General features: G+C 45.1%; 2 protein-coding genes across 8 annotated transcripts in view; one reads left to right on the plus strand and one right to left on the minus strand.

The window, feature by feature from the left end:
* The window catches only part of LOC115150192 (rho GTPase-activating protein 18), a 35,682-nt gene extending 20,055 nt beyond the window's left edge, over window positions 1-15,627 (plus strand). For 4 of the 6 annotated variants that reach the window (XM_029693203.1, XM_029693237.1, XM_029693215.1 and 1 more), the window contains exons 4-15: window positions 3,277-3,361; window positions 3,627-3,826; window positions 4,075-4,240; window positions 4,422-4,513; window positions 7,190-7,267; window positions 8,849-9,008; window positions 9,324-9,406; window positions 11,260-11,457; window positions 11,992-12,135; window positions 12,347-12,474; window positions 12,592-12,656; window positions 12,747-15,624. In XM_029693203.1, the coding sequence (XP_029549063.1) occupies window positions 3,277-3,361; window positions 3,627-3,826; window positions 4,075-4,240; window positions 4,422-4,513; window positions 7,190-7,267; window positions 8,849-9,008; window positions 9,324-9,406; window positions 11,260-11,457; window positions 11,992-12,135; window positions 12,347-12,474; window positions 12,592-12,656; window positions 12,747-12,838 (1,491 nt within the window). In that variant the 3' untranslated portion in view covers window positions 12,839-15,624. Of the gene's footprint in view, window positions 1-3,276; window positions 3,362-3,626; window positions 3,827-4,074; window positions 4,241-4,421; window positions 4,514-7,189; window positions 7,268-8,848; window positions 9,009-9,323; window positions 9,407-11,259; window positions 11,458-11,991; window positions 12,136-12,252; window positions 12,311-12,346; window positions 12,475-12,591; window positions 12,657-12,746 lie in introns of those variants that run through there. The other 2 variants (XR_003867067.1, XM_029693248.1) reach the window with 2 other exon arrangements.
* LOC115150111 (laminin subunit alpha-1) overlaps window positions 15,504-24,716 on the minus strand; it is a 94,898-nt gene continuing 85,685 nt past the window's right edge. For both annotated transcript variants that reach the window (XM_029693056.1, XM_029693047.1), the window contains exons 46-57: window positions 24,344-24,485; window positions 23,594-23,708; window positions 21,844-22,011; window positions 21,364-21,515; window positions 20,851-21,030; window positions 20,303-20,492; window positions 20,059-20,165; window positions 17,855-18,044; window positions 17,493-17,645; window positions 17,110-17,263; window positions 16,465-16,815; window positions 15,504-16,292 (exon numbers count right to left, since the gene is read on the minus strand). In XM_029693056.1, the coding sequence (XP_029548916.1) occupies window positions 16,132-16,292; window positions 16,465-16,815; window positions 17,110-17,263; window positions 17,493-17,645; window positions 17,855-18,044; window positions 20,059-20,165; window positions 20,303-20,492; window positions 20,851-21,030; window positions 21,364-21,515; window positions 21,844-22,011; window positions 23,594-23,708; window positions 24,344-24,485 (2,063 nt within the window). In that variant the 3' untranslated portion in view covers window positions 15,504-16,131. The remainder of the gene's footprint in view (window positions 16,293-16,464; window positions 16,816-17,109; window positions 17,264-17,492; window positions 17,646-17,854; window positions 18,045-20,058; window positions 20,166-20,302; window positions 20,493-20,850; window positions 21,031-21,363; window positions 21,516-21,843; window positions 22,012-23,593; window positions 23,709-24,343; window positions 24,486-24,716) is intronic.

Raw genomic sequence — 24,716 nt, forward strand, 5'->3', positions numbered from 1 at the left:
GGCCATTGTTAGAGGAGCGGGGTTGGATGGTGGAAACACGATGAGCTCTTGCTTAGCCCTATAACGCAGCTCTCAGCTGGTGTGGGCAGCTGTCCCCTCTTTCTCCAGAAATAGAATTGCCCTACTGACTGACTGGTAGCTGGAATGTGAAGAAAGTTTTACATGAGAAGGGCAACAGGGAAGTCCCATACTGTTTTCAGATGGCGATGTAATGCACGCACTGCTGAGATCAAATGGCATCATATAGCATAGCAGCATTGTAATTTCGTAGAAGGGTTGGTCGTATATCAGGTGGCAAGTCCATAGATTGTGTTCGGCCTAGTGATTTCTTTGCAGTTGTCCATCAAGGGAAGTTGAGGCAAGTATGCAGACTGCACCTCAGTATCTAGCTAGCTGATATGACTAAGGCTAGCCCTCCCAAGGCTATTGTGTGGCTATTGAGATATTTACAGCATGAATGAATGGGGAGGGGTGATAGGACTAATAACACCCCCCAACAAAGAGTGCCACGAGTGCCCCTGTCAGCACTGCTGTGTGGTGGTGGCAGGAGCCTCTAGGGTGAGTCACAGATCTGGCAGGGAGCACAGGATTATGAGTCACGCCATTCAGTCCCAGCTGGGATGACAGATGAGTCCGGGACACAGAGAAAGCCTTCACCCTACTCCAGCTAAAGTACTGTCTTACGGCAGACTACTGGCAGGCCCCACAGACTACTGGCATGTTACTGGCAAGCCCCATCATTTACTGGCAGGCCCCACAGACTACTGGCAGGCCCCACAGACTAGTGGCGGGCTACTGGCAGGCCCCATAGCCTAGTGCAGGCTACTGGCAGGCCCCATCGTTTACTGGCAGGCCCCACAGACTAGTGGCGGGCTACTGGCAGGCCCCACAGACTAGTGGCGGGCTACTGGCAGGCCCCACAGACTACTGGCAGGCCCCATCGTTTACTGGCAGGCCCCACAGACTAGTGGCGGACTACTGGCAGGCCCCATAGCCTAGTGCAGGCTACTGGCAGGCCCCATCATTTACTGGCAGGCCCCACAGACTAGTGGCGGGCTACTTGCAGGCCCCACAGACTACTGGCAGGCCCCATCGTTTACTGGCAGGCCCCACAGACTAGTGGCGGGCTACTGGCAGGCCCCATAGCCTAGTGCAGGCTACTGGCAGGCCCCACAGACTATCGGCGGGCTACTGGCAGGCCCCACAGACTAGTGGTGGCCTACTGGCAGGCCCCTAAGCTTACTGGCAGGCCCCACAGACTAGTGGCGGGCTACTGGCAGGCCCCATAGCCTCGTGGCGGGCTACTGGCAGGCCCCACAGACTAATGGCAGACTAATGACAGTCTGCTGGCAGGCCCCATCATTTACTGGCAGGCCCCATAGTCTACTGGCAGGCCCCACAGACTACTGGCAGCCTACTGGCAGGCCCCCCAGACTTCTGGCAGGCCCCAAAGCCTACTGGCAGGCCGAACAGACTACTGGCAACCTACTGGCAGGCCCCCCAGCCTACTGGCAGGCCCCAAAGCCTACTGGCAGGCCGAACAGACTACTACCCACATGCCACTGGTAGACTACTGGCAGGCCGAACAGACTACTGGCAGGCCGAACAGACTACTGGCAGCCTACTGGCAGGCCCCCCAGCCTACTGGCAGGCCCCAAAGCCTACTGGCAGGCCGAACAGACTACTACCCACATGCCACTGGTAGACTACTGGCAGGCCCCCCCAGACTACTGGCAGGCCCCCCCAGACTACTGGCAGGCCCCCCCAGACTACTGGCAGGCCCCACAGACTATTGGCAGGCCCCACATGCCACTGGTAGATTACTGGCAGGCCCCACAGACAACTGTTTGTGTTTTTAGTAGAATTAGGGAAATGGATTAAGGTGTCCAGGGCATTGAGTCTGGGCCGTAAACCAATCTAGACGCATAAAAACGGCCATTTAGTCTGTACGAGGAAAGATTAGACCATAGACCTTTTGTCATCTAATAGTGAAAGATGGTGGTAACTCCTTTTTGTCTTTGGTTGGTGATTGTAAAAGGACATCGTTGAAAAGAAAAAGCATGTCGTTATTTTTAATTGCTTAACATGACATGAAATTGTGTTTGTCACGTACACAGTTTACAGCTGGCATAAAAGGTGCAGAGATGCTTGTGTGCTAGTTCCCTCAACATTGCAGTACAAGTATACGATCACATACATACTATTGTGTATTTAGGCATACCGTAAGTATTTACATGGATATATTATGGACTCGGGCTCTCTCTGTCTGTGAAAGGGATCTTTAGGTACATGTAACCTACAGTATCTAGGCTGTATTTCTCTATTGTGGTGCTGCTGACCATGTGGTTTGGCTCCAGTCAATTCTGGCAGCGTTGTCTGTAACCGTTGACCATGCTCTTTTCACTGACTAGTATGTATACAACAGAACAGCTGGCTCCTGTTGAACGCTCCTTTGTTCCGTTGATATCCACTTTGCTCTCTCCCCGTGTCAGCAAATGTACTGCGCAGCCGTAATATGGAAGTCAATGCATAGGAATCAAACTAGCATATCCCTCATCACTGTTCTGACATCAAACTAGCATATCCCTCATCGCTGTTCTGACATCAAACTAGCATATCCCTCATCGCTGTTCTGACATCAAACTAGCATATCCCTCATCGCTGTTCTGACATCAAACTAGCATATCCCTCATCGCTGTGCTGACATCAAACTAGCATATCCCTCATCGCTGTGCTGACATCAAACTAGCATATCCCTCATCGCTGTTCTGACATCAAACTAGCATATCCCTCATCGCTGTTCTGACATCAAACTAGCATATCCCTCATCGCTGTTCTGACATCAAACTAGCATATCCCTCATCGCTGTTCTGACATCAAACTAGCATATCCCTCATCGCTGTTCTGACATCAAACTAGCATATCCCTCATCGCTGTTCTGACATCAAACTAGCATATCCCTCATCGCTGTTCTGACATCAAACTAGCATATCCCTCATCGCTGTTCTGACATCAAACTAGCATATCCCTCATCGCTGTTCTGACATCAAACTAGCATATCCCTCATCGCTGTTCTGACATCTGCTACTGTGTCTGATAATGCTGGTGTTCATTCAGTCCACAGAAATGACTCTTAAATCCTTTCACCATAGTTGAATGCTGAAGGACCATCCATCTTTTCCATGTCCCTCTTCAAAAAGCTTATGTTTACCTGTTGATCTTGTTTTGGGTCACAAACTTCACACACGTTGAATGAGAATAAATGTCTCCTTTTAGCCGGTTGATCCCATACTTCCTGTCCCCCCCAAGTCACCCAATGGAGACATGCCTTCCAGATGCGTCCACCGGACGTCTTCTAGAGGTGAGTCTATCGTCTCTCAATATGTTACCAGCATTTGTTTTGATGTGGTTGGCTGTGGTTACCCACTGTGAAGGAACCACTCCAATGGGTTGAATGATTGTTGTTTCCATGGTATTTGAGCCTAATTCTGTCGCCGTGATTCAATCAAAGTGGGAAACACATTGGACTTGGATCATTCCCATCTGGTTGGCTGGACTGATGTCTGTGCATAGGGGAATATACCGGTGATGTATCCATCATTGAGACTGGTGTGTGTTTTTTCCAGTGCGGCCTGCGTGTCCCAGCTTCTCCCAGAGCACAGAGAGACGTGTTTCAGAGTGCCCACCCTGCCCACCACCTCAGGATACCTCTGACTCCCTGTCTTTCGAGGTGCCCTACTCGGAGGGCGTCGCTGCCCACCGCAGGGGCCGCCAGGGGGACTGCAAGGACTGCCAACGCATCCGCAGAGATGACCATGACCTGCCAGTGAGTCTCACCTCTGACCTTTTTGTTTAAAGGGAAATGGAACTAAAAACAACAGTTATTTAGACAGTAGGAAATGAGGGAGAGACAGATGGAAGGGGATGTACAGAACAGAAAGTGGCAGAGTGGAGATTTGAACTCCTGTCGTTGGGGGCTTTTTATGGTCTGGAGACAGCTGTGTTAACCACGAGCCCGTCCTCCAGGAACCTGTTTGAATATGTCAAATGTGTGTCGTCTTCGGTCTTGTACAGACGTTTCAGCTGCCCAGGCCTAAACTGGGCCTCACCCGCATCCAGGACCTGTCTTGTGAGGACATGAAGAAGATCGGCTACATCTCTTTGATTGAACTGACCACCTTCTACGACGGCCTGGGCATCGAGCTCAAACGCAACCGAGCGGCACGTAGCAAGGCCAGAGGTGGGTGACTGGTTGGCTGGGTCGTGTTCAATAGGCACCAAACAGCAGAAAACATACATAAACATGGCGGGACTAGGCATTCTATGACGTTTTCAGATGCTTGCCATAATGAACACAACTCTGGTGTTGCACATCCCATTTTTACATGAACAGTCACTGGTTTGAACGTTTCCCTCCACAGAAAATGGTATATTTGGAGTTCCCCTGACCACTCTACTTGAGAATGACCAGAAGAAGTTCCCTGGGTCCAAGGTTCCTCTTGTGTTCAGAAAGGTACTGTCCCTGTTTTTAATTCTATTCATTTGCTTCAGCTGTCCTTTACTTTGGGGTTATTCTGCATTGCCATTTATGGGGGCCTCCTACTCAGCACTTCTATGGCTCAGTTAAACAATCTCTCTCCCTCATTTCCTTACTCTCTCTCTTGATCTTACTCTCTCTCATTCTCTCCTTCCCTCAGCTCTTCTCCCACCCTCTGATAACCCATAGTACACTGACCCACATCACTTCCATCATGATATTCCTACTGAATGAACCCTTTCCCAGAACCATTGACTACAACACACTACCCATCTTCTCCTCCGTGTGTGTGTGTGTGTGTTAATCCTAATGCGTGTCATCACAAGCCAACTCACTGCCTGCTCTCTCCAAGGGCCTATTTTCCCTCCTGTTTCTCTCTATCAGTACTTGTCAGCCTGGTTAAGTGTTGCTTTCTCACGTGTTATCACAAAGACATTCTGGAGAGACTAAATGTCAGAAATGTACCATATGCTCCTGTTAAACTTACCGATCGGGGGAGGAGTGTCAAGTGATTAATCATAATCTGAATTATATATTAATTTGTGTTGTCAAATCAGCTAGAGATGCATGTTAGTTATTGTCAATTTCTATCATAACTCATATTTTTTAATGTACACTACCGTTCTAAAGTTTGGGGTCACTTAGAAATGTCCTTGTTTTTGAAAGAAAAGCACTTTTTTTTGCCTATTTAAAATAGCATCAAATTGATCAGAAATAAAGTGTATACATTGTTAATGTTGTAACTGACTATTGCAGCTGGAAACGGCTGATAGTTTGAGAAACACACGCCTCACAGCTTCATTAAATAGTACCCGCAAAACACCAGTCTCAACTTCAACAGTGAAGAGGCGACTCCGGGATGCTGGCCTTCTAGGCAGAGTTACAAAGAAAAAGCCATATCTCAGACTGGCCAATAAAAATAAAAGATTAAGATGGGCAAAAGAACACAGACACTAAACAGTGGAATTCTGACTAGAAGGCCAGCATCCCGGAGTCGCCTCTTCACTGTTGACGTTGAGACTGGTGTTTTGCGAGTACTATTTAACCGTTCAGCTAGCGGACGTCTGTCCCTAAAAGGTTAAATTTGTTCCGCTAGAGGAACAAATGCAGATGCTCCAGATACTCAACTAGTCTAAAGAAGGCCAGTTTAATTGCTTCTTTAATCAGGACAACAGTTTTCAGCTGTGCTAACATAATTGCAAAAGTGTTTTCTAATGCTCAATTAGCCTTTTTTTTAAATGATAAACTTGGATTAGCGAACACAATGTGCCATTGGAACACAGTAGTGATGGTTGCTGATAATGGGCTTCTGTACACCTATGTAGATATTCCATTAAAAATCAGCCGTTTCCAGCTACAATAATCATTTACAACATTAACAATGTCTACACTGTATTTCTGATCAATTTGATGTTATTTTAAATGGACAGAAAAATGTGCTTTTCTTTCAAAAACGAGACTTCTAAAGTAACCCCAATCTTTTGAACGGTAGTGTAGTTGGGACAGTAAATAAGGAGCTGTGCTGAAGAAAAGAATGTCTTACTGTTTTAGAGTCTTAGCAGCTGCCAGTCAGTCAGCCAGTTAGGGGGATGACCCTAACCTTGGCATTACCAGGATGCCATATGGTATAGCTGGGAGGAGCCCTGTTTGTAGCAGCCCTTCCTGTCCAATCAGAATTAGCCATAAATACTCTGGTCACATTGACTGTCTAGACTCACAGGGTGTGTATAGGACTAGTGTGGGGTATCAAGGTGGTGTTTAAAAGATTTGGTGGATAACAGCAGCTTCCGAAAGGGAATTATAGGACTTTTTTCTTTTGAAGCATTGGTTATTTCACTGCTATGTCAGTGTTGCTATATATTTTGCTGACCTGGAAAGGGTTTTTTGCTGGAGGACTTGATGAAGGAGGTTACTTCAGGATTATGAACTCGTTTGATCTAGTAAACAGGTGGTTAGTTAGCCTTCGGTGTCCAAAGCTTGCCGTAAAATACAATCAATGAGTTGCCTGTGGTCTTCATCAGTAATGTTGCACTTGCAAAGATCCCTCAGCCCCGCCTAAACATAAATGATAGAGTTATTACCACACAGTTTTCTTGTGTGGTAGTAGTTACGGAGTGCACCTTTAAGGGAAATATTGTATCTCTTCAGTCCCAGTAAGAGGCAGGAAACAGGAGGGTTGTCTCTTTGTTTTGGAGTGTACCACTTGTGTGAGAGACGAAGGGTTCTGATAGCGTTATCTCAGGGCGCTGACTTAGGCACATCTTTCCACTCCTGGAATGTAGAGACAAGACGACTGAAGTCGCCAACCCAGACCTGAGTCTTGTTCAGTAGGGTAATGGAAAACAAACACATCAAGTGCCAGAGACTTAATCTGTGGGGGCTTTTAACGCTAGTTGTCAATATGAATTGAAGGCTCTTTTTTTTTGTGGTTTGAAAACTTCCCTGTCACAAAGAACTTCCCATTAGGGTCTGACGGCTCTAAGTTCTTCTGTATGTTACCAACAATGCTTTGGCTGTGAAAACCGGAAGATGAAACAAATGCAGTCACGTTAGGTTGGTTTTGTTTCCAGATGAGTCAGGTTCACATAGGAATGTCCCTCTTGGCTTGTTAAATTTCTGGTTAATAAAACGTGTATGCTTGTGTGTTTGCAGCTCTTGTCCAAGCTGGAGCAGACAGGACTACAGACTGAGGGGATTCTCAGAGTACCAGGGTCTGCCTCCAGAGTAAAGGTAAGACACCCTAGATACACACACACACACACACACACACACACACACACACACACACACTGGAGTTTGTCACACTATAGCTGTCAACCACCAATCATAGCTCTATCTTAAAAGTGACCTTGTAAAGTCTGTGTGACATTGTAGAAACATTTCACAGAAGGGAAAGACTTAGAAAATGTTTTGATATGTTGCTGCAATTAACCCTATCTTGTGTGAGCCCAGTGTAGAGGTTTACGGTATCCACATTAACATTGTAAAGGACAGATGTGTTTTCCATGGCCTAGAAGAAATGTTGTTTTGGCAGGAAATGACATCATGCTCATAAACCATGTTAATGACCGACCTATTTCTGCTATCTAAAACACAAGGCAGTGGTCCTCCTCTCTACACTGATATCTCCCCTTATCATTCCCACATTCCTTCTCTCTCATTCTGTGTTGGGGAGATTGGTGCAGGTGTGTGTGTGTGTACACAGTGGTGGAAAAAGTACCCAATTGTCATACTTGAGTAAAAGTAAATATACCTTTTTTTAATAGAAAATGACTCAAGTAAAAGTGAAAGTCACCTAGTAAAATAAAGTCTAAAAGTATTTGGTTTTAAATATACTTAAGTATCAAAAGTAAAAGCATAAATCATTTCAACTTCCTTATTTTAAGCAAACCAGACCACACAATGTACTAGTTTTATTTATATTGACGGATAGCCAGGGGCACACCCCAACACTCAGACATCATTTACAAACAAAGCATTTGTGTTTAGAGAGTTCTCCAGATCAGAGGCAGTAGGGATGACCAGGGATGTTCTCTGTTTAGTGAGTCCACCAGATCAGAGGCAGTAGGGATGACCAGGGATGTTCTCTGTTTAGTGAGTCCACCAGATCAGAGGCAGTAGGGATGACCAGGGATGTTCTCTGTTTAGTGAGTCCACCAGATCAGAGGCAGTAGGGATGACAGGGATGTTCTCTTGATAAGTCTTTGAATTGGACCATTTTCCTGTCAAAATGTAACAACTACTTTTGAGCGTCAGGGAAAATGTATGGAGTAAAAACTACATTATTTTCTTTAGGAATGTAGTGAAGTACAATCTGTCAAAAATATAATTAGTAAACTACTTACACAACTGTGTGTACATGCGTGGTGTGTGTGTACATGTGCTTACGTGTGTGTAGCATGTCTGTGTGTGAAAGGGTGCACGTGTGAGTGTGCATGTGCTTTGCACTCCTCAACCAAAACACATTTTTTACTAGTAGATCCGTACTGAGTCGAGAGGCCCCTGCGGTTAACATGATACACAGCCAGCCCAGGGGCCCACAGATGAAACCTGTCCAGACAGAGTGAGCCTTCACTGGGGTAGACTCTCTGATTGTCATCTCCACTCCTCCAGCATCACTCCCAGGCTGCGGGAGATCACCCTCTCCACCTCGCCCTACCGTCTGGTCTGAATACCCTCCTTCCATTATTAGGCCAACCCCACCCCCCTCCATTTTGATTTGTTAGGTGCCATGGCAGGTCAACCCAGGTGACTATAGAGTTGAGGTTTACCAGAGGAGGAGCCATTTTGATTTGTTGTTGGTTATTGCAGCATCTGCGCCAGGAGCTGGAGCAGAAGCTCTATGAGGATCGGTTTGACTGGGAGCTGGTGAGGCACAATGACGCAGCGGGCCTCCTGAAGATGTTCATCAGAGAGCTGCCTTATCCTTTGCTCACGCTCCAGCATGCTCCTGCCTTCGCCGCCGCACAGAGTGAGTACACGCACGCACACGCAGGCCTACCTACCCTCTTACGATGAAGTGGACACCCTCAACTGGTCAGCCCCTCCAGCCCCTTATACGCCCAGGTTCATTAGCTGCCCAGTAAGCAGAGACTCAATTCTACAGTCCTTCATACAGTATATCACCATGGTTAACATTAATTACAGTACATGTAACATTAATATGTATGATTAGTTTACATTTTCTCTAAAGTATACTCTTAACACTTAACCTTTCTTATCAGTCAATGAGAGGGTAAGTGTGTGTGAGAGATTTCAGTGTGTTTTCCGCTCTGTATCTTCTCAGATATCTCCTCTCCCAGACAGCAGATCCAGGCCCTGCACCTCCTCATCATGCTTCTCCCTGAGCCCAACAGAGACACACTCAAGGTGAGCATGACCTATGACCCTAAAGGTCAAGTCACCGTTTTATTCACTTTTGGTCTCTCTGCGCAGGGTTCATCGCCTTTGTGGCTTTTCTAGGACTCATGACCATGGACAGAGAGACTACTCTTTGAACTATGACCTCACAACCCAAAACACACACTGTCCTACCCAACCCTAAAATACCAGAGTTTTGTTTTTAATTGGGCAACTGTGTCCAACTATGCATTTCCGATGCATTCCTATGACTCATTAGCCAATAGTCACAACCACGAATGACTGACATTCCATTCTAAGGAGCGTTTCCTAACATGTAAACAGACATGAAGTGTTGCTGAACCCTTGAGCCTCAGTCAAGGCAAAATATGATGAGTCATCTTGGCGCACGTGAGTCATCTTGGCGCACGCGAGGTGAACTGGAAGAGCAACAGTCATGTTTAAGTGTAGAACAAATCAAATGTATTTATAAAGCCCTTCTTACATCAGCTGATATCTCAAAGTGCTGTACAGAAACCCAGCCTAAAACCCCAAACAGAAAGCAATGCAGGTGTAGAAGGAAAAACGGTGGCTAGGAAAAACTCCCTAGAAAGGCCAGAACCTAGGAAGAAACCTAGAGAGGAACCAGGCTATGAGGGGTGGCCAGTCCTCTAGTTCCATGAAGGGGTTATTGTCTGAAGTTTAGATGAGAGGTTTCTACTCTTAGTCAGGTGGGTGTCTTAGTTTAGTTTATTAGGCTCCCCATTAGATACTGTACATGCAGCAGCTACTCTTCCTGGGGTCCATTAGATACTGTACATGCAGCAGCTACTCTTCCTGGGGTCCATTAGATACTGTACATGCAGCAGCTACTCTTCCTGGGGTCCATTAGATACTGTACATGCAGCAGCTACTCTTCCTGGGGTCCATTAGATACTGTACATTCAGCAGCAGCTACTCTTCCTGGGGTCCATTAGATACTGTACATTCAGCAGCAGCTACTCTTCCTGGGGTCCATTAGATACTGTACATTCAGCAGCAGCTACTCTTCCTGGGGTCCATTAGATACTGTACATTCAGCAGCAGCTACTCTTCCTGGGGTCCATTAGATACTGTACATTCAGCAGCAGCTACTCTTCCTGGGGTCCATTAGATACTGTACATGCAGCAGCAGCTACTCTTCCTGGGGTCCACATAAAATGAACAAATACATGACAAAATACAGAACAGTAATAGACCAGAACAAAATAAGAGTTTTATTTTTATATATAGGAAATACACCAAGAGATAACAAAAAGATTACACACTATTCAAATCTACATATTCATATTGTTATATACAGTAGAGTTAAAATAGATATTTATAAAGAGGAGATGTGTTGTGATACAAGAGTTTAGATTTTTTTTTTAATATATTTTTTCTGCCCGTGTGGAGTGAACCGGTTTGAGTGTACATAGACAGGATCATGTGAGTTGTATAAGGTGTCAGTGTGTTTTTAGTTTGCCGTCACATTTTGAATCAGCAGGCCAGATATACCCAGTGACGTGCCAGTGCAAAGGCTGAACGCACACAAACGCATACACCCGCACACATGTATATACACCCCCACACACATACACCCCCCCACACACACACATACACCCCCACAAACGCATACACCCGCACACATGTATATACACCCCCACACACATACACCCCCCCACACACACACATACACCCCCACAAACGCATACACCCGCACACATGTATATACACCCCCACAAACGCATACACCCGCACACATGTATATACACCCCCACAAACGCATACACCCCCCCACACACATTCACCCCCCCCCCCCACACATACACACAATAACCACACTCTTTCCCCTCTCTCTACAGGCCCTGCTGGAGTTCCTGAGGAAGGTGGTTGCCTATGAGGAGAAGAACAGGATGGGTCTGTGGAACGTGTCCATGATCGTGGCTCCCAACCTCTTCACCTACCGGGGCAAGAACGCCAAACAGGAGGAGATGCAGGGGGCAGCTGGGGCAGCCCACCTCGTACGGCTACTCATCACACACCAGGATCTGCTCTGGACCGTGAGTTGGCTACTACATACACACACATGTACAGATACGTACACACACAAACACAGACACTCCCCCAACATAGCTCGTCAAAGTATAGGGCGTTAATCTACTGTGACTGTACATTTAGAAACGACTGGTTCATGAATGACATCTAAACTTCCCCAACTGTTCCAGTTTTACCACGTCCAGTACAACATTCCAGTAATTCAATGTTTTTATTTGTTTTATATTTTATATCTCCTAGTAGCCTGGTTAAATCAGAAGGAATACTGCGCTCATCGTTGTGTTAATCAGTTGTTATGCCAGGCTAGTAGACACAGGTTCATTTAGCCTGTCTCAAAACCTCTCAAGGAAAGTGATCCAGGCACTTTGTATGAAATGCAAAGAGCAGCTTGACCCAAATCTGGTGACTGGTGCCTGGCTTATTAGAAAGCATATAGCCTGTATAGCCCCAACCCTCAAGCCTCTGGGCAGGGAGGGATAGAGAGAGAGAAGAGGGAGGAAGAGAGGGAGAGATTAATAGGTCTATTGTTCTCTCCTCAGGTGCCCTGCTTTCTCATCTCCCACGTGAGGAAGTTAAACGAGGCTGGTGCCAGCAAGAAGCCACCCAGCTCAGAGAAGACCAAGAAGAAGCTGCTGCTGATGAGGAGGAAGACCACTGAACGAGAGAAGACTGAGAGAAGCGAGGTAATGATTACTGACTGTAAAGTACTTTTACCCAAAAACAATTAAGATGTATTCTCAATGTTAGTTTGACTAGACAACCATGTCATAGGTTATTGGGTGTATGTTTGCTCCTGACAGAACTTCATTGGATGAGGTCGCTAGTGCCTTTCAGAATGAGATTCAGGCACGTAATGGGACACGAGTTGAAGTTGGGTCTTATCTTGGTCCACAGCTCACTGACCTCCGACAAGGGGTCATCAGGGTTCACGCCCCACAACACGCCAAGATCTCCATGGCGATCCAGCTTGACAACGAGACCAAGGCCAAAGACGTTATGGCGCGCTTCGACTACGAGAACGGGTCAGTGGGGGAGGGGGATGATGACTGTTTTCTGTCCCAGACAGTGCCTCTGAGTTATGCTAATGCATACTATAGAGATGTCTGGGTTATTTCAAATCATTCTCTTTTCTCTCTTAGTCGTGGCACCAGAAGCACTAGCCGGAGGCCACGTCAGTATTTGTTTGAGGTCGGAGGAAACATAGGCACGTACCATTAAATCACGGACTCTTTCAAACACAGATTCTGATTTATCTGTCTTTTATCAAACTAAACAAGGCTTCTCTCTCCTCTAGGTGAACGCAGCTTGGACCCTGAGACTCACCTTCTAGACGTGTACCACGTGAATCCCCACTGCGAATGGGTCTTAAAACCCACAACCACATGAGAACTGAGGAATCACTCACTCAACACAGAGCACAAGCAGACTGAACCCCTGCTCTCTCGAGGTCGTCCTGGTGAACTGACCATGCATGGAGGCCTGGTTGAATTGAGGTTTCATCCCCAACTACAGACCACTAAAAAGAGAGACAGCACTTAAAAGGAATTATGGAGAGGTACATTCTCCTGCTGAAGGAAAGAAGTTCCTGTTTTGTGGGATTAAACCTTTTTAACAAATGACTAAAAAAAGGACGGAACCACTGTACTCTGAAAATCTGGGTTCTGTATGGAAGTATTTGGAGGAGGGACAGCTTTGTGAACACGTGCCACACACGTGACCAACAACATACCATTTCTGGATATTCGAATTGTTTGATGCCAAATATGTGCGCAGCATGGTTCACTCACTACAGAGGCCATGGACACAGTTACAGACAAGGATTGGTCCGATAATCAAATAATGTTTACCACTTCATGCAAGACCCAGTTAACATATATTTGCTATATTTATACCACTAATTGATCCTGCTTTTAGTATTGTCACACATACTACATGTAACTTTTGTGTTATTTGTAATTGCAGCATGTTGATTGCAAAACCATTGGGAGTGAGGAGATTCAGAACGAGTGCATGATGGGAAGGAACAAGCGGAGATGGGATGATCTGATACTGAATACAGACATTGTTTCCATCTCCAACGTTGAAACAACTTCCTTTTCATGGTCTCCTGTCCTCTGCTGACCAGTGATCTGGTGTAGAACTGATCTGATCAGGACTAGGCAGGTAATAACAATTTAGTGAAAGCCTATCCAGTCCCTTCACCTGTCAGTGGTCATGAAGGAAAGGTGATGAGGAGAGGAAGCTGTGTCAGAGTATTGAAACACAGCCCCACAGCAGAAACTTTGAACAAGGATTCCAACCATTGTCAAACCCGCCTTCTCTGCTTTTTGGGTTTGCATGTTGAACACTTAAACCTCTCCCTCCTAATACATCTCCTCACCCCAAGGGGCTGTAAATGTGAAAACCATGTACACACTACAGTATGACTTAACACTCTCAACCAATCCTGTGTGTCTAGTCTACATAAGGGACTTGCATTACTAATGACCTGAACTGCATGCCTGGAGAGTGTTTACAATACATCCTCTAATGAAGAAGAGGAGAAAAGGGCATTAAAGAAGGAGCTTCATAGCAGTTTGCCTGACATGCTTCCAAACTGATTTTACTACGTTTCACTTCAAACCACAGTGTTCAGTCTGTTTTAACCAGGCTAGTCTTAGCCTGCTTACAGTGTTTGAACTTGTGAATGATGTTTACTTTCAGGGCATGTATGTACAGTATGTATTAGCCCAACAACCTCTCCACTTTGTTCTGGGTCGTTCCACCAACTTTGTGCCTTTTGAGAAGTGTAACTTAGTCAAAAATATTGATTTCACCTCATTTTAACATTGTCATAAAGAGCACATGTTAAACTTTATAAAAAACCTGTTTTCCCATCAAGGTAAAATTAAAAATAAATAAATATGTTCCTATTAAGTGCCAAATAAAGTAACATGGCTGACTGTAACAGGGTTGATGATTTAATCTTAAAACGGCCATAAATCCCCTTGTGACTGGGGGAATAGAAGTGTGTTTGTGAGAAATTTGAAAGTAAGCTTCAAAGTGTTTTTTAATTGTTAAAACAATTACGTTATGTTTGACCCCCACTCACTTTTCCACCACAAAACACCAGAACATAGTCAAATAAAAGAGTAGAACCAGCTCACCTGCTTTTACACTATGGGTTTGACTAGTAAATGTTCAATGTTTATTTTGAAAAATACATTTAAAAAGGAATAGTTTCACCACGTTAAACGAGTTCAGTTCACGTAACAGGGTTGACCTGAAAATGAAGGAAGGGACGTAAATCAATCACTCATCACATTAAATACATCTTCAGAAATGACTTTGTCAGAGAAATAAAATAACTAGGGCTTTACAATGATGGTGAAAACTTGGGAGACATTTTGCGATTTAAGGGGTTTAAAGTCTTTCTAGAGGTCAGAGTGCACAGAGGGACAAGTCAAAATGCAGAATTCTGACACTATTCAAATATTTATTGGATTCTCCATGTGGTCTATATTAAAGGGCACTTCATTTAATATAAGAAGCTTTTAAAATGCCTTATTGGTGCACGATTTCTACTTCGCATATTAAAGGCACTCTTCGTGGAACGACCAGCAGTGTTAGCCTAGCCTGGCTTCCAAACTGGTTTCACTTCAAACCATAGTAAGTTCAGTGTTCAGTCTTGTCTAACCAGGCTAATCTTAGCCTGCTTGCAGCATTTGAACTTGTGAATAATGTTTACTTGCAGGTCATGTACTGTATGTATTAGTCCAACCAACCTCTCTACTTCTACTATGCTGGGGTGTTACTGTAGTTCAGTGTTTGCCTGTGCCATGATTGTCAGCCTTTTGTTGTTGCATAAGTATTCTGTTGTCCCAAATGAACCTGTAGAAAATGCATGGAAAAGATCGTAATGTTCAACATGACTTTGCTCAGGATTATTTAATTTATCCTTCCAACGCCATTGTGTAAAAAATTATTCTGTGAAAGATTAATTTGTACCATAGACTTACTACAATATGTGTGTATTGTCTGTATATAGAATACTGAATTTTGCACGTTTTTATTTTATTTGCTTTCTTTTATTATTTGACCACTGCCGACAGTTTTGGCCAAGTGGCACAATGTATCACTGACACAGTAACAATTGAATATAACGTAAAGTAAAACATGTCCTTCTCACCTCAGAATCATATGTTGCCTGAGCTGTGTTGTTCACAATTGTTTTTCAGTTCAGTTTCTCCTCAGAAATAGCATTCAAACTATATTCAAACATTCTTCTGATAGTCTGCATATTTTCCCAGGAGTACTGACAGTTGTGGCATAAACCAGATCATATCAAAAGGATGAAGGCTTTGGAAGCAGCTTTGATAGATGTGTTATGCACGGCTTTAATACGTAGGTATGTGAGCAGCTCTATACTGGAGCCAACAGATCAGGTATGTCTAGACTTAAAACTACTGCACTGACAGACAATGCAGATGGCTTACTTATTTTATTAACAAATATAAATGTTCTAGAACCTCAGACATTCTACTGTCCAATTCATTTGGGGGAGTCAAAACTCACAAAAGTACACACACTTTCCGGAATCATGTAAAAAAAAAACATAAGTAATTTCATTGGTCACATTTTTTTGAGGGTCATAGCATTAGATATTGTGGTGGTATGGTCATGGTATTGTGGTGGTAAGGTTATGTGGCAGAGCCGGGGCAGGAGTGTGGTAACACTCCTTGGAGGGTGAATGCGGTACTGAAGTCCAGAAAGTCGATCACGTGGCCCTTGATCAGACGGACATTACGCATACAACCACGGAACGGCGATCTGGAAGTCAGGCAGTTCTGTTTCACTCCGACTGTAAAAGAGAGAAAGACGGAGGTCAATATATTCATTTACTTGACACTGAAATTGATCAACGTCAAAGCAAAGTGGTGACAAAGGCCCAGTTCAGTGAAGTTTCTAGATTTTAGGGTATAGGGGTTGTTTCTGGACAGAGACTAAAGGTTTTCTTCTAGAGAGGGACATACCAGGGAAGCCTCCCACGTAGACCGGGTCCTTGGTCTCAGCGGAGGTTGACTGGGGGTGGGGATTGTCAGTGAGCGTCGTGACCCCGTCGACGCTCAGACTCAGAGCGTTCTTGGTCTTCTTGGCCAGCAGGGTGTGCCAGCGGCCATCACACAGCCACCGGCCCAGCCGCGATGTGGCCGACACCCGCCCGGCACCGTTGTTCACGTGGAACACCGCCTGTCCGCTGGACAGCTCCAGGCCGATGGCGTCCACTTTGGCGCTGCTGACCCCTAGGAGGACACCGTCAGGCGCCGTGCTGCGGAACTCCAGCGCCACCGTCACGTCTGAGCCCACCTTGTACCCCTCTTTCACTGCAAGGACAAACCACTTCAGACCACTGTCATGGCAGTCAGGACACGCATGTCCTGTAGACACTCACATACGTGTTCTGAAACATGTTAAGTGTATCTAGGTATGGAGCTTGTCGGTCTCTTCCTAACTATTATTCCGGTTGAAAATGGAACAGAAATGATGACGATGTTGTATTTTCCTAACGTTTAGGGACATATTTTCTTTTACATATAATTGGCATTTGAATCTAAAACAATGTCTTGTTTACCTGAGTATTTGTCTTAAAGTGCGGCATGTAATGGTGGTAGACTCACTCAGAGCAGCGTATCCGCTCCCATTGAAGAAGGTCCCGTCCTGGGCTGCAGTGAAACAGTGAGCAGTAGAGTGTTCAGACACTGGACTCTGGGTGTCAAGTTCAACACTGTTCAGAATCACCTTCTGGATGCAGCCAGCCAAGCTGTGGGTCACCTGGATGAGGGAATAGAAATATTCACATTTGGGGTTATGGATAAACATTTACTCGGCAGGAAATGTACCACCTGCTTTCAAGACAGAAACAATAATCAAAAAAATGATTTGAGCATGAATTGAAAATCAAATCAAATGTCATTTGTCACATGTGCCGAGTACAGTGAAATGCTTACTTAACCAACATTGTAGTGTTAAGAAAAAAAGTATGTGGTGTAGTGTGACATACGTTGCCTATCTTCTTGGCGGTGTAGGTATGGGGTAGTCCTCCCAGATACAGCTTGTTCTCCACATCCAGGGTGTTGCCTTTAGCCAGCACTGGAGCTGACGCCTGGCTGTCTACACTGATTACCACACTCTTCTTACTGAAGTCTGTCTTCACCTGCAGACGGAGACACGCGTTACAGGGTTGGGGAGAGTCGAGTCCTGACAACCTACCTGGTCATATCACTGCTTTCAGTCATGATTTCAAACTAACTTGAATTGTCACAGTTTTGTTATGAATCCCCTGAATCGACCAAAATGCAATTTGACCCAAACAAACACTGCAATCTACTATCACTTTTGGCCCAGAAGCGTGTGGTCACTAACTGTGTGCCACTGGCCGTCGTTGACCGGCACAGGGAAGGAGGCGGTGGCGGGACCGCTGCCCTTGTCACAGGTGAAGAACAGACGACCCCCCAGCAGCTGAAGAGTGGTGTAGTCCATCTGGTTGGCGTGGGCCATGTAGTAGATCAAACCACTCTGGGCAAAGGTACGCACAGACAACTCCAGAGAGAAACTGTCAGGGAGAGAAGCGAGAAGACATATGAAGTGTTTCAGCCACTGACAAGGCTTTTTGGAGTTATCCATGATTTGCTGTAAGATAAATATGTTTGTTAAAGGTTTATTAGACCTCTAGATAGACAATGACGAAGTGGATATGACAATTTGTATCGCCGTGACCATCTCATAATAATCCTATATTGTTGAATACATCCACCAACCAAAAACCTAGCCTGGTCCCAGATCTGTTGTCTCCTTCTATAGCCTGGTCCCAGATCTGTTGTCTCCTTCTATAGCCTGGTCCCAGATCTGTTGTCTCCTTCTATAGCCTGGTCCCAGATCTGTTGTCTCCTTCTATAGCCTGGTCCCAGATCTGTTGTCTCCTTCTATAGCCTGGTCCCAGATCTGTTGTCTCCTTCTATAGCCTGGTCCCAGATCTGTTGTCTCCTTCTATAGCCTGGTCCCAGATCTGTTGTCTCCTTCTATAGCCTGGTCCCAGATCTGTTGTCTCCTTCTATAGCCTGGTCCCAGATCTGTTGTCTCCTTCTATAGCCTGGTCCCAGATCTGTTTTCTCCTTCTATAGCCTGGTCCCAGGTCTGTTGTCTCCTTCTATAGCCTGGTCCCAGATCTGTTGTCTCCTTCTATAGCCTGGTCCCAGGTCTGTTGTCTCCTTCTATAGCCTGGTCCCAGATCTGTTGTCTCCTTCTATAGCCTGGTCCCAGATCTGTTGTCTCCTTCTATAGCCTGGTCCCAGATCTGTTGTCTCCTTCTATAGCCTGGTCCCAGATCTGTTGTCTCCTTCTATAGCCTGGTCCCAGATCTGTTGTCTCCTTCTATAGCCTGGTCCTAGATCTGTTGTCTCCTTCTATAGCCTGGTCCCAGATCTGTTGTCTCCTTCTATAGCCTGGTCCCAGATCTGTTGTCTCCTTCTATAGCCTGGTCCCAGATCTGTTGTCTCCTTCTATAGCCTGGTCCCAGATCTGTTGTCTCCTTCTATAGCCTGGTCCCAGATCTGTTGTCTCCTATAGCCTGGTCCCAGATCTGTTGTCTCCTTCTATAGCCTGGTCCCAGATCTGTTGTCTCCTTCTATAGCCTGGTCCCAGATCTGTGTGTGCTGTATAGCACAGCATGTTTGGCATGACAATGACCATAGTAGTTGGCAAGAGAGCAAACTGATCTGCGACCAGGCTATAGGAGACAACAGATCTGGGACCAGGCTATAGAAGGAGACAACAGATCTGGGACCAGGCTATAGAAGGAGACAACAGATCTGGGACCAGGCTATAGAAGGAGACGACAGACCTGGGACCAGGCTATAGAAGGAGACAACAGATCTGGGACCAGGCTATAGAAGGAGACAACAGATCTGAGACCAGGCTATAGAAGGAGACAACAGATCTGGGACCAGGCTATAGAAGGAGACAACACATCTGGGACCAGGCTATAGAAGGAGACAACAGATCTGGGACCAGGCTATAGCAGGAGACAACAGATCTGGGCTTATTGAACTGTGCCTTCCTCTCAATTACACATAATGTAGGCTACAGTGGAACACTTGAAAAGACTTCAAGCTAAGTCAATGGGAATGTGTAACATTAGCCCTGCTCGTTTCCAAGCAGTGCCGGAGTGAATTATTGATACTTACTGGGACAGCAATTATAATTCCTATCTTTGATGAAGAGATACAATATGCACTCAGGCTCAGAGAAAAGCAATCAACGATTAAGGCCTTAAGAGTGCTGTTTGCTATGCACTGTACTGGATCTTGGCTTGACCCTGTTTTACACATGTAGCTATGGGCCAACTGATATCAAGGTTAAAAATGTCAAAATGAGATACAACACTATGTAAGCCTATAGAACCATAGACGTGTGAATCTGTAATATACCATATAGAATTATAGCATATAGAATTGTGACAATCATTGAAATATCATAGGATATGATCTGTATGTGAAAAAGGATTCTGTAAGTTGTGAGATGTTGATGAAGGGAGATGGTAGTTCAATGAGCCAGATCTTAGTACTGACCTCCTCCTCACTGTGTTGGGGTTGATGTTGAGGACCTTATGACTGTGCCTGGAGATGCCAAACTGATGGGCCTCTGGGAGGGATGTGCTGTTGTCCATCAATGCACACTGGAGAGACACAGAGTGACCAAAGAACAATGAAGGAAAAGTCGAACTATCTATGACGACAGGGTGACCTGTTGGAAGGTGGAAGAGCTGCTGTTTATCCTAATAATAAGAGCTGTGTGAATTTTAGTGGGTGTTACCGTGAGTGTGCCGGGGGTGAGAGCACTGAGCTGAGTGGGGGGTGGTGGAGGGGGTCTGGCAGGGTCCAGGGTGGGCTCGGCCTCCAGGTCAGTGTCATCAGGTAGGAGGACCCTCTTAGGCCTCTCCTCCAATAGACAGCTGTCCATGTCCACGTTGTGGTACTTCACTGCAGCTGACAGGTCCAACAACCTATAGGGACACAGCACTGGTCAGAGCCTTGGGTTACTATGGATACCATCCATCTCCTGACAGTACCATGGCAATGACATTAAAGGTAGTAGCGAGATAAACACACTGAAGTTCCCCGTGGGAAAAATCAAGTTGTTCTATCTACCTGCTATTGTATTCTATTACATATCTATCTCCAGAACATAATGACTCTAGTCATGCCACAACTACTCGTGTCTTTCAAGTCAAAACACATAAGCAAACCACAACACCATTTAGCTAACATTGCCTTCAAATGGCATACACTTTGACAGGGCCTATGATTCTGATATAAATTGCACTAAACATGGTTTCATAGTGTATTGGGCATGTGACTGACTTGGCATCCAGGGCCAGGTTCCTGATGCAGCCGTAGAAGGAGGAAGTGGTTCGTAGCAGTCCGGCGCCCTCTTCTGGCGGGAGGCCGCCCATGTACAGAGAGGTGAGGGTCAGAGAAGCTTTCTCTGAGGACAGGCGCACTGTCTCCTGGTGGTCCTCATCCACCAGTACCGTCATCGTCCTGGATGGATGAGACACACACAGAGGACTGTGTCAGTAATAACTCTGCAGTGCTATTCCCCTTGGAAAAGACTTCCTGTATATTATTCCACACTGGAATATATGATTCTTAAAAAGGTACAATATGCAATATTTACTGCTGATCAATGGCCATTTCAAAGTGACTTTAATCCCATGGCAGTTGATTGTTATATATCCATCTTTTTATTAACCAGGTGTAGGCCTAGGCATACCATCAGTATTATAATATCTGATGGAGTATCATTTCAAATGAATGTTATCATTTAGAACCATTCATCAGCATAAAATCATCATCTGTGTTACAGCCACTCACTTCCTGTTCCTCTGTAGGATGACAGAGTGCTCCTGTCCGTCACTGAAGCTCCCAGAGCGTGATTTGACCACAACCTTGTGGACGCTCCCGCCCTCCACCATGTTGACGTGAACCTCCAAGTGCCCCGACACCAGCATGACCGCCAGGAAGGGCTGATTGGAAACCCAGAGAAGGCTGTCAATATACGCTCTAATCTTAAGTCATTTTCTTGGTTAGAGAACTCCAACTAAATCATGCTACAGTCACCATAAAGCTCTCTTAACTCCTGCTATGGTGAAAAACATGGGCATACACACCAGAGGAGGCTGGTGGGAGGAGCTATAAGAGGACTCATTGTTAGTGGCTGGAATGGAGTCAATGGAACAGTATCAAATACATCAAACATCTGGAAACCACGTTTGACTCTGTTCCAATTATTCCATTCCAATGAGCCCGTCTTCCTATAGCTCCTCCCACCAGTCTCCACCGATACACACTTACCCGGCGTGCCTGTCTGCGTTTGCGGATGCCTGCCTTGCTGAAGCCTGCCAGGATGATGCCAGTGTGGTTGCGGGTGGAGAAGGAGGCCAGCAGCTCCCCCTGGGAGCCAAGAGACATTGATGGCAGCTCCACATAGCCCTCTCTCAGTACAGACACACTGCGGATTGGCTGGAACATACACAAGTTTTTTATTTTATTTAACTAGGCAAGTCAGTTAAGAACAAATTCTTATTTACAATGACGGCCTACCAAAAGGCAAAAGGCCTCCTGCCGGGATGGGGCCTGGGATTAAAAATAAATAAATAAATACAATATAAATATAGGACAAAACACACATCACAACAAGAGATACACAACACTACATAAAGAGAGACCTAAGACAACAACATAACAAGGCAGCAACACATGACAACACAGCATGGTAGCAACACAACATGACAACAACACAACATGGTAGCAGCACAAAAACATGGTACAAACATTATTGGGCACAGTCAACAGCACAAAGGTCAAGAAGGTAGAGACAACAATACATCACACAAAGCAGCCACAACTGTCAGTAAGAGTGTCCATGATTGAGTCTTTGAATGAAAAGATGGAGATAAAACTGTCCAGTTTGATGTTTGTTGCAGCTCGTTCCAGTCGCTATCTGCATCGAACTGAAAAGACGAGCGACCCAGGGATGTGTGTGCTTTGGGGACCTTTAACAGAATGTGACTGGCAGAACGGGTGTTGTATGTGGAGGATGAGGGCTGCAGTAGATATCTCAGATAGGGGGGAGTGAAGCCTAAGATGGTTTTATAAATAAGTATCAACCAGTGGGTCTTGCATTGGGTATACAGAGATGACCAGTTTACAGAGCGTGGCTGTTACTCATAGGGAATATGGGAAGTCTTTTGCTATTCTGTGAAACAATATGCCATCATCATGTACTGCTGGGCACCTTCCTCTTTACAGAAATCAACAGCAAAAATCAAATGCCACAAAAGTCACTGTCACTATTCACTCTTCCCAATACCGCTGTCTACCTTTCATTTGTTTAGAGAAGAAGAAGGCCCATTAAAAGGAATAAATAAATACATGAAGGTTCTTTACTTTCAGTTCTCTAGCCTCTAACACAGATTTTCTAGCCTCTAACACACAGCCTTTCTAGCCTCTAACACAGACTTTCTAGCCTCTAACACACAGTCTTTCTAGCCTCTAACACACAGTCTTTCTAGACTCTAACACACAGCCTTTCTAGCCTCTAACACACAGCCTTTCTAGCCTCTAACACGGAGTCTTTCTAGCCTCTAACACACAGTCTTTCTAGCCTCTAACACACAGCCTTTCTAGCCTCTAACACACAGCCTTTCTAGCCTCTAACACACAGTCTTTCTAGCCTCTAACACGGAGTCTTTCTAGCCTCTAACACACAGTCTTTCTAGCCTCTAACACACAGTCTTTCTAGCCTCTAACACACAGTCTTTCTAGCCTCTAACACACAGCCTTTCTAGCCTCTAACACGCAGCCTTTCTAGCCTCTAACACACAGCCTTTCTAGCCTCTAACACGGAGTCTTTCTAGCCTCTAACACACAGCCTTTCTAGCCTCTAACACACAGCCTTTCTAGCCTCTAACACACAGCCTTTCTAGCCTCTAACACACAGTCTTTCTAGCCTCTAACACGCAGTCGTTCTAGCCTCTAACACGCAGCCTTTCTAGCCTCTAACACACAGCCTTTCTAGCCTCTAACACACAGTCTTTCTTACCTCTAACACACAGCCTTTCTTGACACCATAGGAGTCTCGGAGAAGGTCAAAGTTGGAGCGGGCGATCTCCATGTTTTTGATGCAGCCCACATAGGACCGTGCTACTACCTGTCTCCTGCAAAGAGAATTCAATTCACAATTTACCTTATGTTAATTTACTTCATGTAGAAAAAAATAATAATACAACAATTCAAACACTAAGCTCAATATTGAGATTATACAGAAGGCTAAAGGCATCCGCATACGAGCTTTGATCCTAGCAGAACTTGGCTAGGCAAAGTGAACGTCTGTGCCTTGCATACTCCCTTAAAAGCGGCAATATTACTGTTTGTCCTGCTTGAGACGCTGTAGCAACAAGTACACTTCCTCAAAATAGTCTGAATTAATCTAAGATAACTCAAGAAATGTTTAATTCACTTTGACGTTTTTTGCCGAGGTCTTACATCTAACTAAGATGTCTGGTGCAGTATTTCTCAAGTGAAAAAATGTACCGAACCTCAACAAGCCTCAAGAAAAAAATGTAGGTGCTCAAACAGCCGAAAAATACCCTGCTGAATGCTACCCAACACCAAAACGGACAAAAACATCACTAAATTTAATGATAATATATGTGCAAACTGTTTAGACTGAGAAGCATGCAGTAACCTTAAGAAGCTACACCAAAAATATATGAATCACAGCAATACAATTGCATATCAACTAGGAGTATTTAGCAGGTAGGTGAAGTATGCGCCAAAGTAGTTCCAGTACCTGATAGGTCGAGACATGGGCAGTCCCCCGATGTAGATTGGGTCCAGGTCAGAGCGGTTGAGGTCAGAGGCGGACCCAGGAGACTGCGCCTCTATAATCTCTTTGTCTGATGAGTTGTCTGCAGCCATCACCGATATATAAGCTGGGAGGATGGAAAGAAATACAACAGTTTACTTTACATCAGACCTGGGAGCAAATACATGCATATTTAAGTATCTGCTTACTTAAAATATTTTTTTTCTGTGTATTTGAGTATTTTCAAATACACAGCCGTGCCCAAAACATGTGCTTTTATTTGAGTTTTTGAATCGTTATTTGTAAAAACAAAATAGTCTACCAAATTGTGTTTGAGAGTATTTTCAAATACTTATTT

The sequence above is a fragment of the Salmo trutta genome, chromosome 2 (assembly GCF_901001165.1).
Source record: "Salmo trutta chromosome 2, fSalTru1.1, whole genome shotgun sequence".
NCBI classification, from domain to species: Eukaryota; Metazoa; Chordata; class Actinopteri; order Salmoniformes; family Salmonidae; genus Salmo; species Salmo trutta.